The sequence below is a fragment of the Caloenas nicobarica genome, chromosome 2, assembly GCF_036013445.1.
Source record: "Caloenas nicobarica isolate bCalNic1 chromosome 2, bCalNic1.hap1, whole genome shotgun sequence".
Taxonomy (NCBI): domain Eukaryota; kingdom Metazoa; phylum Chordata; class Aves; order Columbiformes; family Columbidae; genus Caloenas; species Caloenas nicobarica.
In genome coordinates this window covers 139,206,895-139,220,534 of record NC_088246.1, presented here as the reverse complement: position 1 = coordinate 139,220,534, position 13,640 = coordinate 139,206,895, and the positions used below count along the sequence as shown (strand labels likewise).

At 40.3% G+C, this 13,640-nt stretch overlaps 1 protein-coding gene across 3 annotated transcripts in view; it reads left to right on the top strand.

The window, feature by feature from the left end:
• RUNX1T1 (RUNX1 partner transcriptional co-repressor 1) overlaps window positions 1–13,640 on the top strand; it is a 114,325-nt gene that overhangs the window by 56,894 nt on the left and 43,791 nt on the right. For all 3 annotated transcript variants that reach the window (XM_065627763.1, XM_065627764.1, XM_065627765.1), the window contains 3 exons: window positions 6,928–7,065; window positions 10,793–11,034; window positions 12,764–12,853. In XM_065627763.1, the coding sequence (XP_065483835.1) occupies window positions 6,928–7,065; window positions 10,793–11,034; window positions 12,764–12,853 (470 nt within the window). The remainder of the gene's footprint in view (window positions 1–6,927; window positions 7,066–10,792; window positions 11,035–12,763; window positions 12,854–13,640) is intronic.

The following is a 13,640-nucleotide window of genomic DNA, read 5'->3' as shown; positions in this document are numbered from 1 at the left end:
AACCATTGTGGTGGTAGTATTATAGATCTACATTTAGAATGCGTTCTTCTCCCCTTTAGGCTTCTACAATTGCTTTGTGCATTCAAATAATTTTACGTGGGAAAATTTGCAAAGCCGGGAAGGGGCAAGGAGAAAAGAGGTGTTGAAAAAAAGTCGCAATTCTGACAGGAGTCGGGTTTTAATTATTAAATAACTGAAAGTGAATTTCATGTCAAAACATGTCAGATTGTTAAATGAGAGGAAAAAGATTATTTTTCTATTCTTTTTCCTCTTTTAAAATGAAAGTATATGGTAAGACAAGTTTATTTCTTTCAGGAGAAAATAATATTTCCAAGCAAACCCAAGTCATAACATTTTTGTCTCAACTCTTGAGACTGAACTCATGCATTGCTTGTTTTATAATTGTGTAACTATCTGGCCTTCAGTTGCAAAGCTATGAGCATGGGACACAGTTTTTTGCCAGTCAGCACCTCTCACCCTAGAGAACTGAAACAAAAGGGAGCGCTTGCGTGTTTTTGTTTCGTTGTCATGATAGTAGGACCAGGCAAGGTACCATTATGGATGAAGAACATGATGCAAAGTATTGTCTGCCATTCACCTAGTTTACATCATCCACAGACCCTTCCTGCCAGAACTGAGAGAGAAAAGTACAAAAATCCCTTTCAGGTTTTGAGAGACAGAGTGGAGATTGAATTATTCTCATGGCCTTTTTTAGTATGTCTGAAGAGAGCTTTGGTAACCTTGCCTGAGACAAGTTCAGTGAACTTCCAGGATGCAGAATTTCTTCTAGCTCCTGGATATTAAATGAGAAGAAATCGGTAAACTGAGTGTGCTTCCTCTTATTCTCTAGAATAGCTGGTGATATGAAACGTTCAACTATCTGAGCAGAGGAGAACCAATTTAAGACTGCAGCACAATTGTGATATTGTTTTTGCAAAAGGGTTATCTTTGGTACGTGAGCTTCATACCCGACATGCTAAAAAGGCAATGAAATATTATGTCATCTCGAAAAATTTGCTGTGCATATCTGTCACTTGCCCCACACACATTCTCATTCCTGGTGGACAAAGCTTTCAGGGATGATGTTTTGTGACAAAAGGCAGAATCAGAGTGTCTGAACTGCTTTCTGATACTGCCCTTCTGCAAATCACCTAGAGAATAAAACTTCTCCACCGGGGAACTGGAAACTGGGTGGTGTTTTCTTTCTAGGCCAATAAAGTGACTGCACCTGGTGCAAGCAGAGAGTTATGCCTATAGTATGCTTGTTTGAAATCAGTCGTTTATAGCACAAAAACATTCTTTGTGTTTAGGTCCTTGTTATTCATTAAGAAAAAGTCAAAAGGGCCAAGAGACGAATGGAATGAAGATGGGACAGATCTCAGACAAGTCCCGGGCATGCTTGGCCGGGAGAGGGTCTGCAGCGGTGGTGGCCAAATGTTGTGTTTTACCGCTGCATCACAGGACTTCCATTTTTTCCCAGGTGTGCTGTGCACAGGGTGGGTAGGCTTTGCCAGATATATCAGGCTTATACATCGCATTCTTGAACAAGTCCATTTCAACCAATATTACCTTGTAATATTGTTCTGCTCTGCATGGTGGCAGGTCTGGGCCTCTGCAGAGGTGGGTCTCCACAAGCACTGCCTTGTCACGGTGCTGCGTGACTTGACCAAATCTGAAGGAGGGAACATTACTGACAGCATTAGGGATGAAAAGGCTTTGTAATTTGTCCTCTTTGATGGACTTGTGGGGTTTTGTCTCCTAGTTCGTCATTACTGTGACCCACAACCTGTAGTTACCTGCTAACAAATTCTATGATATCCCTTTCAAAATAATCAAAATTAGTCCAACGCCACCTAGGTAGCCATCAGTATTAAATCCCACAGATTCAGGTCACAATTCATATAATTTGGGTGGTGGGGGTGGGTTCTAATCCCATGTATCATATGCGGGGTTTGTACTTTCTGTGAATCTAAAGGAAACAAGACAATGGGCTCTTTTAAGTTGGCAATTTTAATTTTTGTTTTTAACGTGTTGGCACAGAAGTAGTAAGTACTGTACAATCAATATAGAGCGTCTTTTAAGCGTGTTTCATGCCTGAATATACATCTGGAACTGTTTGCAGTAACTAAAAGTAAAATAAATGCCACAGCGTATTATACCATACTTTTTTTCATTTAAAAAAGGAAATTGAAAACACACCAACCCTAGAAATGCTTGACATTGAATTGGCTATTGAAATGGTATCAGTAAAGTATTTATATATTCCATATTTTGTTCCATACATCAGATTTCCTTGATGCGTTAGACTTGGAAGGGTGCCATGTGAGCTGAAATGTTGCCATATATGAAAGACCGCCTTGTTTTAAAAATGGACTAAATAATTTAAGTTACAGGAAGCAAAGTAAATCAGTTTTAATACATGCACATCTCTTTTTGCCTCTGCTCCTGCACATTTTACTTTTGTCCCTTCCCTGTTTGTCTTCAGAAGCTGACTGTGCTTACGGTAAATATCAGTATTCACCTAACAGCTAAATACAGTGATAAAAATAACTCCTACCATAAAAACTGAAGGAATTACAAGAACAGTATAGTTTCATGAACCAAGAAATCCACAGAAGAAATATCATAATTTAAAGGTGGTTTTACAACATTCTTTAATTTAAAACAGGAAAGATACTTCTGTGGTAAAATCACAGTTCTTCACTCTGTCCTGTAAAAGAGATTCAAGAATGTATATTTCAGAATATTTTTTTAAAGATAAAAAATATAATCCAAAGCAAATGCAGTAGATCTCTGCATACTTGAAACATATTTTCCGAATTTATTCTAAGTCTTTCACTGCACCAGAGGTTTGTGTGTATGGATTAGGACTAGACCATTATTTCACCATCTATCTCCATCCTGAATTGATTTCAGCGAACACTGCAGAATGAATTGCAGATGTCTCCTTTTCCCTCTGGTTTGGAGGACCTCTGGTTTCAGCCCCATTTGATCTGTACTGGACTAAGGAGTGCAAGTCTGTCACCATTTAGAGGGATTTGGTGGAAGAAATCTTTGCACCAGAAAGAAGTTGCTCTCTCTGTATACACAGCCTGTGCTCTGAAATATGCGATGCTACGGGATACTGTCTATATGAAGCTTTCTGGTGTGTCCCTGCTAATTCAGGATTATTGTTTGAAATGTCAGAGTCCAACCAAAAAAAAAAAAAAATCAGAACTAGCTTTGCAAATGGGGAGTTTGATTTTACACAAAAGCATAAAAATGTTTTGGAATTCAAGAAATTAAGCCATTTTAAGACATGATTTTCCTTAAAGTTCTTCCAAATTTCAGGCAAATTTCAATGTATATGCAACTTTATTACAAAACTGGAGCAAATGTACATGAAATCTTACACAGGCAGGATTTCACATATAAAAAATACAGTTTTTCCTCTTGAGAGATTCTTTGCTCCTCTCCCAAACCCTCATCACCTCTGAATGTACGGATGGCAGAATATCCACAGTTTATGTGAAAAATGGCTTTAGGAGAAACTTGGCTCCTGAATATGATTTAAATACCATTTTGCCTTTAGCTTTCATACCATCAAGTTGTTTTTCTTCTTTTTTTTGTCTGCTTTGAGCTCCATCCTCTGAGAGATCTTCCTCTTCAAAATCGAGCTGCTGAGGTTCTCTGGGGTTGTGGGTGGTGGGACAGAGGTGGGTGCGGAGCTGCTGGAAGTGGGTGCTCCCAGCCCCGTAGCTCCCTCGGAGGCTGGGGAACCAGCTGCGGAGGCAAGGAGTAGGTAAATAGCAGCAGTAAGAGCAGAATGGCTCCTGCAGGAGTTCTGATAGTAATGAGAGTGGAAAGGTGGGTTGTGAAGGCTGCAATGGAAGAGACCGTTCTGGGCGGTGTGTTGGTGGTGGTGTCTTCCAAGCACGTGGAAGGAAGATCTCTGCATTTTGCACTGTACTTCTTCAAAAGACCCTTTTCTCACCCAGAAGGTCTCTGCTCTGACAAGATAATCTTGTACCCTTGTTGGAAGTGTTTTGAGGTGGGCTTGAAAGGAGCCTTATATCTCTTTACAGAAGGCAGGGCTAGGGAACTTACAGACAACTAGAGATAAATCTGTCTGTCTGTGATATACAGTAGCAGAGTAGAGTTTAGGGCTTTGCAAGGGGGACAGAGAGGTTAAGCAAAGGTAAGTGACCTGTAGAGGTTTTGAGGTTTTTTACCCTTAAGATGTCCAAAGGAATGTAATTAGGAGAATCAAGCCTAATGTCATTACATTTATACGGGAAGTGCAGAAGTCTGTAGATAATTTCAGTGATCTGCAAACCGGGTGGCAGACGCTATTTGAGGGAGAAAAAAGCAGTTGGGTTGCAGCAGAATGGCAATCTGAAATTGGAGGGCAAAACCAACATGCAATTTCCCACTACCGTGTTCAATTTAGGTAACAAAACATTGCCAGCTTTTTGGGAAAGCCTCCCCCCTCCAGTCTGAGTGCGTTTCTGATCAAACCTGAACTTTGAAATGCAGCAAAGAGGGGGAGCAGGAGCCGTGTTGTGGGTTGCAGGCTTGGGATCGCTTTTAGGGATCAGCAGCTGAATTGGAGGATACAGGCTGTGCCTGCTCCTGCGAGCAGCAGGCTGTGCGAGGAGCTCGAATTCTCGCACTCCTCCTTCCACCCACCTCCATCTCCTCTGTGCCTGTGTCTGCGCTCCCACATGCTTCAAATCTGGGTACCTGGACTGCCTTCCTTAACAGTTCCATGTGAGTGTTAGCAGAATGAAAACCAGATGGACCAGCAGTTCCCACTGTTATCTCCCCACCAGCTCTGGCAAGCCTCCCTTTCTCTCTCCTTTCTTGGCATGGCAGAAATATTTGCCTTTATTTAGGAGGGCTTGGGCTCACTGCTGTGCCTCTTTCCCTCTGTTGCAACATGAGCTGAAAGCTATTTATTCCCTTGTTGCTGAGGTTGGTTGAGGTGAGTGCAAGATGAATTCGGCTATTAAGGAAGCAATTAACATTTCAAGACAAGTTTTCATAGTTCTTTATATTAAATGAGTGGCTTGTTGAAGATCTCGATTTAACTGTTTTAGTATAGTGACATGGAAAGGAAATTTTTCTAGAATTTGTTTAAAAACTTGCGTTTGTTTTCCAGCATGTGATAATTTAGTGTTGTTTGATTTGCAAATCAAACCTCACCTGTGTGTGCAGCAGCCTTACTATTTAAGCTAATCATTTTGGATACCGTTCCATCTGCAGCTGAGGTTTACTAACCTTAGATCAACACTACAGATCCTACAGTCCTGTTCTGGGGGTGTTTCTCTGCTCATCCTCCCCAAACCTGTCTCTAAAATCTGTATGAAATGATTCATTTTCCCTGAGAACTGAAGCATCGTCTGTAGGCACCTCCACAAAGGGCGAAGATGGCTTCTGTAATTGCAGTACCCGACACACTGCATCTTTGGGACATACTTCCTCAGTTTCAGGCAGCTAAAGATTGCTATCTATTATGCATTGTGGTTTTTTAACTTTTTGATAACTACGTTTTCTGATAATTGTTTTAAGGCTTCATTAAACATACCCTTCCTTTGTTAAATGTGTGCACTGCATTTAATTTCTCTTAGTATCTCTTGGGGAAAATTTTAGATATGATTTGTTCGTTGAAGATTGTATGTTGTTATTGAGAACAAGGAAAGCACGTCGCAAAGCAGAGTGACAGAATTTATAGAATGTGACGGACTTTCCTATTGTCTTGGATTAAAACCACAGACTTACATGCTTACCCATTAGCAGCAACACTTACTTGCTTTGCAAAATAGCTTAATGGAGATCAGGAAGACTTGTGTAGGATAATGTATAAAATAAATAACCCTGACCCTCCCAAAGAAGTGGTGAACAAGTTTAACTTATGCCCTTTGAAAGCTAAACTTGATTTTACTCAAGATGGCTCGCTAAACTCCTGGCATGAGTAAGGAAGCCTTAATTTTGCTTTCAGTTGGTAAATGTTGTCATGTTTTGCCCATTCTCGATAAATGAAACATAAGGGTTTGGGTGGATTTTCAAAATTTGTAGCACAGAGGTGTCCAAAAAGATGTTGGAAGAAGAAGATACTTACTTCTACAGCTTCTATGTAAAATATCTTGCTTATTTAGATCTTTAGCTGCAAGAGAACTGTTGGGTTTTCTGCCTGGTTTTGCCTCTTGTTTGTTTTGTTTTCTTGGGGAATTATGTTTCTACATATCTTACAGATTTTGAACATTAAAGTTGTTCTTAATGTGTGAAGGTGCAAACTTAGAAGCCTTTTTAAAAACAACGGTACATATGTGTGACAGTTCACTTACCATTTTGGCATGTTGTGTTTATTTTTCTGGTGAATGTAAGTATATCCAGGGGCAGGGTGGTAATGTGATCCAAGAGGCCCTCTACTTAACGTATCCCTCCATGATTACAAAGAGAAGCAATGGAGAGGGCAGCAGGTGTGACAAAGAGGAGACATGAAGAGAGCTGGATTCGACCAATATCCCACCCAATATCTCACCTGTACTAAAGAGCTTCAGGTTTTAGTTCTGCAAGAGGTGTCGTAAGGGAATTTATTACCTTCCTGTCTCTTCATCTGTTTTTTCCTCCTGGCTAACGTGAGAGCCCTGAAGGAAGGCAGCGTTATTGCAGCTCCAGGAGTGCTTGGGAGGTAGCATCTGCACGTGCTAGAAATAAAAACAAAAGAGCACCGCTACAAATGGGGTCTTACCATCTGTGTTACACCTTCTTAAGTAAGGTTTAGATGATATAATTTGGGAAGAGCACATTGGAATAGACAACCAGGTGTAATCTTTTGCAGCAGATGCTGGAATGGCTCACTTCTTGTATTAGCTTTTAAGTTTTTTGTCAGAGCGGGTGTGCTTGGGGAAATAAACCGGTGTGTTCCTGTGGTGTGTGTTGCAGATCGCACTGAGAAGCATTCCACAATGCCAGACTCACCTGTGGATGTGAAGACACAATCCAGGCTGACGCCTCCAACCATGCCACCTCCTCCTACTACCCAAGGAGCTCCAAGAACCAGTTCATTCACGCCCACAACGTGTAATTAGACTTATTTTCTTCCTTTTCTTCCTTATTCTTTCTATTCTGAATCTAAGAAACCGAAATACGTGAAGGGAAACCTGCATGACATGATGGGAGCAGCATTCAGTTGTAGTGCAATAAAGTAATTAAGCAAAACTAAGATCACAACAGATTAATGCATCTTTAAGGTATTAAGACATTCAGCTCAGAGCTGTGTTGTTATTTCATTGACAACTTGGCCACAGTGCTAGAGAATAGCAAGTACTAGTTTCCCATGCTCAGATCAGCCCTCCTCTGAGAAGTACAGAAAACCGCCTTCTCCTCTTTTCTGCCATTCTGTTGTTTAAAGGATCCCATTACCTTTTATATAGAAACTTCGGGTTTTTGTTTATGTTTTTAAAGTGGCGGTAGTAAATGAAGAAAATACTTACCTTCATCCCACTTATGACTGAACAAAGAATTCTGATTGAAGTGCTACATAATGTCTAGTTAATACTGATATACAACAAAAACTAAAGGCCTTTTATTGTTTTATCTAGAGATTTCTAGCCTCTGACCGCTTTACTTCTCTAAGTCACTTGGGGCTGCATGTCTCAGTTTATCGATGTAAACAAACAAGAAATTACTAGTCTCTGCATTCATATCAGTGTAACCGAGATTTGAATCTGGCATGTTGTCTGTGCTATTCTTTTCGCAGCCATGAAATTATCCACATTTCTCTAACCAAGATTTAGCTGCAAATTTTTTGGTCTCTTTTATACTGCCTCGTAATAGTATAAACATGAGAATGTGTTTACATTTCACATTTTAAATAAAACATTTTTAGAACAGGAGAATACATATGCCTAAACAGAATGAAGGCAGCATCTTCTATTTGTCTTGCCTATGTCTGTTTAGTCCCTTTCTGTCTGTTAAATGCCTTATTTAAAATTCACCTCTATGCAGAAGGCCAGCTGGAGGCCTTTGTACTGCTTATCCCAGGGAACCCTGTCCTGACGATTTACTTCGAACTTAAACAGTGAGGATGGTTTGTGCCAGCTATTCACATAAACTCAAATTTAACCCAGTGACCCAGATCCTTCAAAGATTTGTCTGTTTTGCTTAAGTCCAGCACCTGAATCAACCTAGGAGCTGCTCCGGTCTGAGGTTAAATTGTTCCTAGGTTTTTGCAGGATGGGCCTGTTACAGATCAGGCTTTTCAGTGTGGTGCACTTTGCACAGTTCAGGGTAATCTTTGGCAATCATAAAAGGAGTAGGACAATGTTCTTCTTTAATCACTCTTATAGTCTCACTGTACTCAGATGATTTTGGATGTTTGGGGTTTTTTTGATTGAGTTCAGCACTTTGGAAGGTGTTCGAACCATAGCTGGATTTTTGGGGCTGTTTATATGAAGACTAAAAGTCTAAAAAGCTCTTAATTTTAATTGCCGTTACTCTGTCAGATTTTGGAGTTTGGCCTTAGTGGTTCCAGCTTGGACAGTAAACAGTCACTTCTGTTGGAGTGTCTGTTACCTTCGTTATTACTACAGCAAGAATGCCTCTAGGCCAGGAAGATCATACTGGTTTTCTGGTCAAGAGTAAGCTTGTTTTCTTTGGTTTTAGACAATTAGAACCTCTTGTCAAATATTAGTTTGAAATTTTAAATGCTAAATTCTGTTTTATTAATATCATGGTTTTGTTTTAGAAATTATGTAGATCTTTGCCAGTTGGCGAATGCAGATGTTATAAAGAAAGAGAAAAAGTCATTAATACGGGGTGGACTATTGGAAAAAAAAAATGGTTTAGAGAAGCTGCATTTGGGAAGTACTTCTATATTTCTCTTGTTGTGGGAGAAATTTTACCTGCCTCTCTCCCCTTCATATTATCTTAGGTAAAGACCTCTGCTCTTCCGTGCTTTCCTGATCATAGCCCCAGGAAAACCCTGCCCAGACCAGTCTCTTGCAAGTGACTGAGTTGTTGGGTGGTGTCAGGCTAGAGCACGGCATGTACTTATTCTTCCCAGTCCTCATTTCCTAAGTTCATGGTATGATGACTTTTGGCCATGCAAGTTCCTTGCAATCACGATGTGTTTGTTTACTTGGATATCTTACTTTACTGCAGCGCTCGGAGAGCATGGCTTGGACCTGCACGTGGAGCTGGACTTGCTGAGGCCAGCTTTTTTCTGTTTCTGCTTTTTCCACCTCTTGCTCTCCTTAGCCCATGCAGCTAGAATAGGCAACCAAAAGCTGGGATAAAACACAAGCAGAAACTGGATGACCATTCAGATAGCTTCACTAGGGCAAAAGCTCCTTCAAAAGTATTGTGGTAGTGATTTAAATATGGTAATAGAGTAGTGATTTAAATCTAGTATAGGTGTTCACCCTCTAAAAGGACTTGCTGTCTAAAAATAAAGATGACTGCTAGAGAAAGTGGCAATAGAGAAAGGGATGTTTGGTTTCAGAGAGGCAGATCATTAAGAAACACGGAAAGTTGCTAGTTTACCATGGTTATGCTTTTAAATAGGAAGCAATTTAGACTAATACTCCCATACTTTTTTGATTGTAGACAAGTTCTTGATTTTTGTTGTTTTTTGGGATGGCTTCTGAGTGACTTCCCAAAAAGAAATCAGCATATTTCTCCAGGGCAGCGCCCAGCTGAATACGGCTGCTGCTGCTGAGCAGAGTTGTGTGCTGCGTGCCCACACCTGGCAGCGCACCGTACATTCGTATTTCTAGGGAGCCATCCTTTTTCTTGCCATTCGCTGTCGTTTTGGCGAGGCAGACTCAAACAACCTCAAGACAGTGTGTGTGACTGGTGCTGTTCCAAGTAACCTGGGTGGAAAAGGATGTCCTCAGTTTGATTCTCTTCTGGAGTGTGGATAAGAATCCAACTGAAATCGCTGCCAAAATCTGTCTGTTGTTGTCTTCAGTATGTCTGTATGGATCTCATTGCCATAAATTTTGAACACTTAGTACTTTAGATAGTTATTCTCACAGAAGCCCTGCAACAGGAGTGAAATACTTTCCTATCCTTTTTAGAGATGTGCTATTGGCATATGAAAGTTGAGTGATTTGCTTGTGGTCTCTGAGAAGTCTTCTGAGCTCTAGCTTCATGCCCTAGCTGCAAGGCTTCAGGCCACAGTGAGCATGGATGGCACCGTTTGTACCTGCACAGACAACTCCATGTGCTCCATGTGTTAGCAGCTAGGAAATCTGCATCAGAAAAAAATAACCTCCTCATTTGGTGGTGTAAGGTTAAAACGTGAAAGTCCTGTTTTATAAATACAGCTGTCAGCTGTGTGTACAAAACACAAGTAAAAATATTCAGAGATAAACTGAGGCTTCATGAAATATGTCTGCACATTTTTTTCTACCTCAAAGAGTAAATTTTTTTTTTTTTTTTGTCTTTATCATACATGCAGTCATGCTCTTTCTCTCTGTTCCCCCCTCTCTCTTTTAAAAATCCTCAGACAAAAGGCTGGTATTCAAACGATGCTTTTCAGGTCCAGGAGCACTTGGTGGGGGCTGTGTGAGAAGCAGCTGCTGTTACTTCCAATCCACACACCATTCAGTACCAGCTACTTGGAAATAGATATAAACTGCAGAGTGTCACTCTGTGAAAAGGCTAATTATCTTTGATTGTGCAACTTAATTAATTTTGAGGTCAAGCACAGAAAACATAAGCTGATGGATTTTCCCCTCTGTCTTCTTTCTCTCTCTCTTCCTCCCCTCTCTGTTTTATCCTCCTCTCTCTCTTTTTCTTTCAGTAACCAATGGCACTAGCCATTCACCAACAGCGTTAAATGGAGCTCCATCTCCTCCTAATGGCTTTAGCAATGGGCCATCCTCTTCCTCTTCCTCTTCTCTGGCTAACCAGCAGTTACCACCAGCTTGTGGAGCTAGGCAACTCAGCAAACTGAAGAGATTTCTTACAACCTTACAGCAGTTTGGCAATGACATTTCACCAGAGATTGGGGAGAGAGTGCGTACCCTTGTGCTAGGACTTGTGGTAAGCAAAAAACCAATGATATAATAACCGTGATCTTTTTCTCTCCTTTTCCTTCTTTTATGCTTTACATGTTTGTTATATAAAAGAGTGGGTCACATACACTTGCCTATATAATGCTTTAGGGATACCAGACTTGGAAAAATGAAGTGCTGGCTCTTGCTACTGGAGCTGACATGAGTAACCTGACTAACTTCCCATGAGTGGCAGCTATTCCCAGCCAGATACAGACCTGACTCTTTTTGCCAGTATAGTATTATACTGTGATGGTGTGAAAGGGTTTTCGTTCTATACTGGCAGCACCCCTAATGTAGACATTCCTTGAATTATATGATGTAGTAAAACATGGCTTGGCTTGCTTAGCTTAGTTGGCTGGGGAAAGGAGAGTGCCCTATATATATAGTGGTAGGATAGTGGTTAAAAGAATGAGAGGAAGATTATGTTTGGACCCAGGGTTATGCAGTGGAAAACCTTTTCTCAGTATTCATTGAACCCAACAAGGAGGGACCTGACAGGGCATTGCTGCTAGTAATGTCACCTTATTTATAAAATTATCTTTATGTGATTATATGGCCGAATTTATTTCAGCTTTTCCTCACCTATGGCTGTCAAGTTGAGCTGCTATTTGCAGACAAACTGTTGTGAATCTGAACCAGGATTCTTTTTGTGCCCAGTAAAGCCCCGTCTCTTCCAGACGTTGTTGTCTCCCATGTATCTCCTTCAAATAATTAGATGTACCAGGAAAAATGCTGTTGTGCTCTAAGTTACATCTATTCTGAGCAGCTGCAGTTGCCATTGACTTCATTTGGAGCAAAGGCTGCCAGCACTTCTGAGTACTAGGGCTCAGGACGTCCTCTGCTTGTATCTTCACAAAACACTACCTGACAGCAATGGGTGCTCCTTCGCTTGAGTCTGTGTCAAAAGGAACTTTAATGTAGGCAGTGTAACTTCAGTAAGCCCTGCTCATCATTTGCTTCCATGCCCAAAATGCCTGTTTAATGTGGTTTTCGTTGTCACATGGTTCTTTGTGGAAAGTGGAACTAGTAAAGAAACTAAAGACAGCTTTGGGACCATCTACCTGCCCTTGATTGTGCTTGCCCACTGTTAATTACAGTTGATTTCTACCTTCATCTGAGCTCTGAGGAGCAAATTAGGATATTTTCCTTGGGAATGTCCACATATCATGTTATTCCCTTGGTCAACCCTGTGCAGCATGTGGTCTTCATGGCTATGTCCTCATCTACAGAGTAATGACTTTGCTACATAGCTTAGAACATGGCAAACAATCCTCTTTATAAGTACAAGAGGCAAAGTACAATTTTCCTCCTCAGACAACAAGGAATGTGCCTTTAAAAAGTGTAATTGTTGTGTGTGCGTGTTAATTATAAGTTCTGCACTGGGAACAAAATTACAAGAGGCTCCAATAGAAAATTAAATAAAAAATGTTGAAAAGCGGCTTTAACTGATGTTTGAAATGTGAAAGCATTTCCATGCTTGGCACCTGAGAGCTTAAACTGTACTGTACGTAACAGGCACTGAATGTCTGAGATGCTGGTGGTTTCCTTTGAGTATTTTAATAAGGTAATAATTTAATATGTGGCATGCTTTTCTTTATCCTCTTATCAATACTGAGAACGAGTTATTAAGCAATTTCAGAGTGCTTTGGTTACTGTTTCTCTTGCTAAGTGTTTTCATTATTTTGTCACCAAGACAGAATTTTTTTTCTCAACAGAATTCTACTTTGACAATTGAAGAATTTCATTCCAAACTGCAAGAAGCTACTAACTTCCCACTGCGACCTTTTGTCATCCCATTTTTAAAGGTATTGCACAGTTCAATGATCTGGAAAGTGTTTCAAACCATATTGTTGCTAAGTCACAGATGTGTGTTACAGTTTTTCTTTTTTAAGAGAGTCAGGAAAATGAATGATATTTAAGGGCTTTTTTCGATAGCTTAGTGCACGGAACTACAATCGAGTCTATGGTTCGGGGACCATTTCTGACTATTCATAAGAAGTGTCAGTTCCATAATTCTATTATCACTGTTGTTTGTTTTATATTTTTAGTTTCTAGGTATAGAAGCTTTTACAAACTAAGTCTTGAGACTTGGTTACAAATATAAAAATGTCACATGCTCGCAAAAAGCTAGAGTTTTGCAACCTTTGCGTGATTCATAGTAGGGGCATGTCAGGAATTCCTGCTACCAGCCCTTTTCTAAAGTGCTGCTGATCATTAGTACATGATGAGATTGTGACACTCTGCCATACAAGGAAAAGAATCTTCTGATTCCAGCCACCAGTACAAATGTGGTGTCTTAAGAAGGCTGGTGACTGTGTCTGCTGGTTTATTCTTATGCATCTTGTGTTAGAAATGAAAGATAAAATCTAATCTAAAAGTCAATTAATAAAATACAACACAGGATGTTCAAAACAGGAATCAGGGAAGCAAAATCTTATTTGAATTCAAAAGGTTGTTCTGCCTCTTACCTGTTTGTAACTCTGAACTGCTGTGATCTCTGAACGGCCTGTGTTGCCTTCTCAGAGTATGTAGTATTCTGTTTTGGTTTTGCTGTGGAGATGAATTTTCCCAGATATTAAGGTATTTATTGTT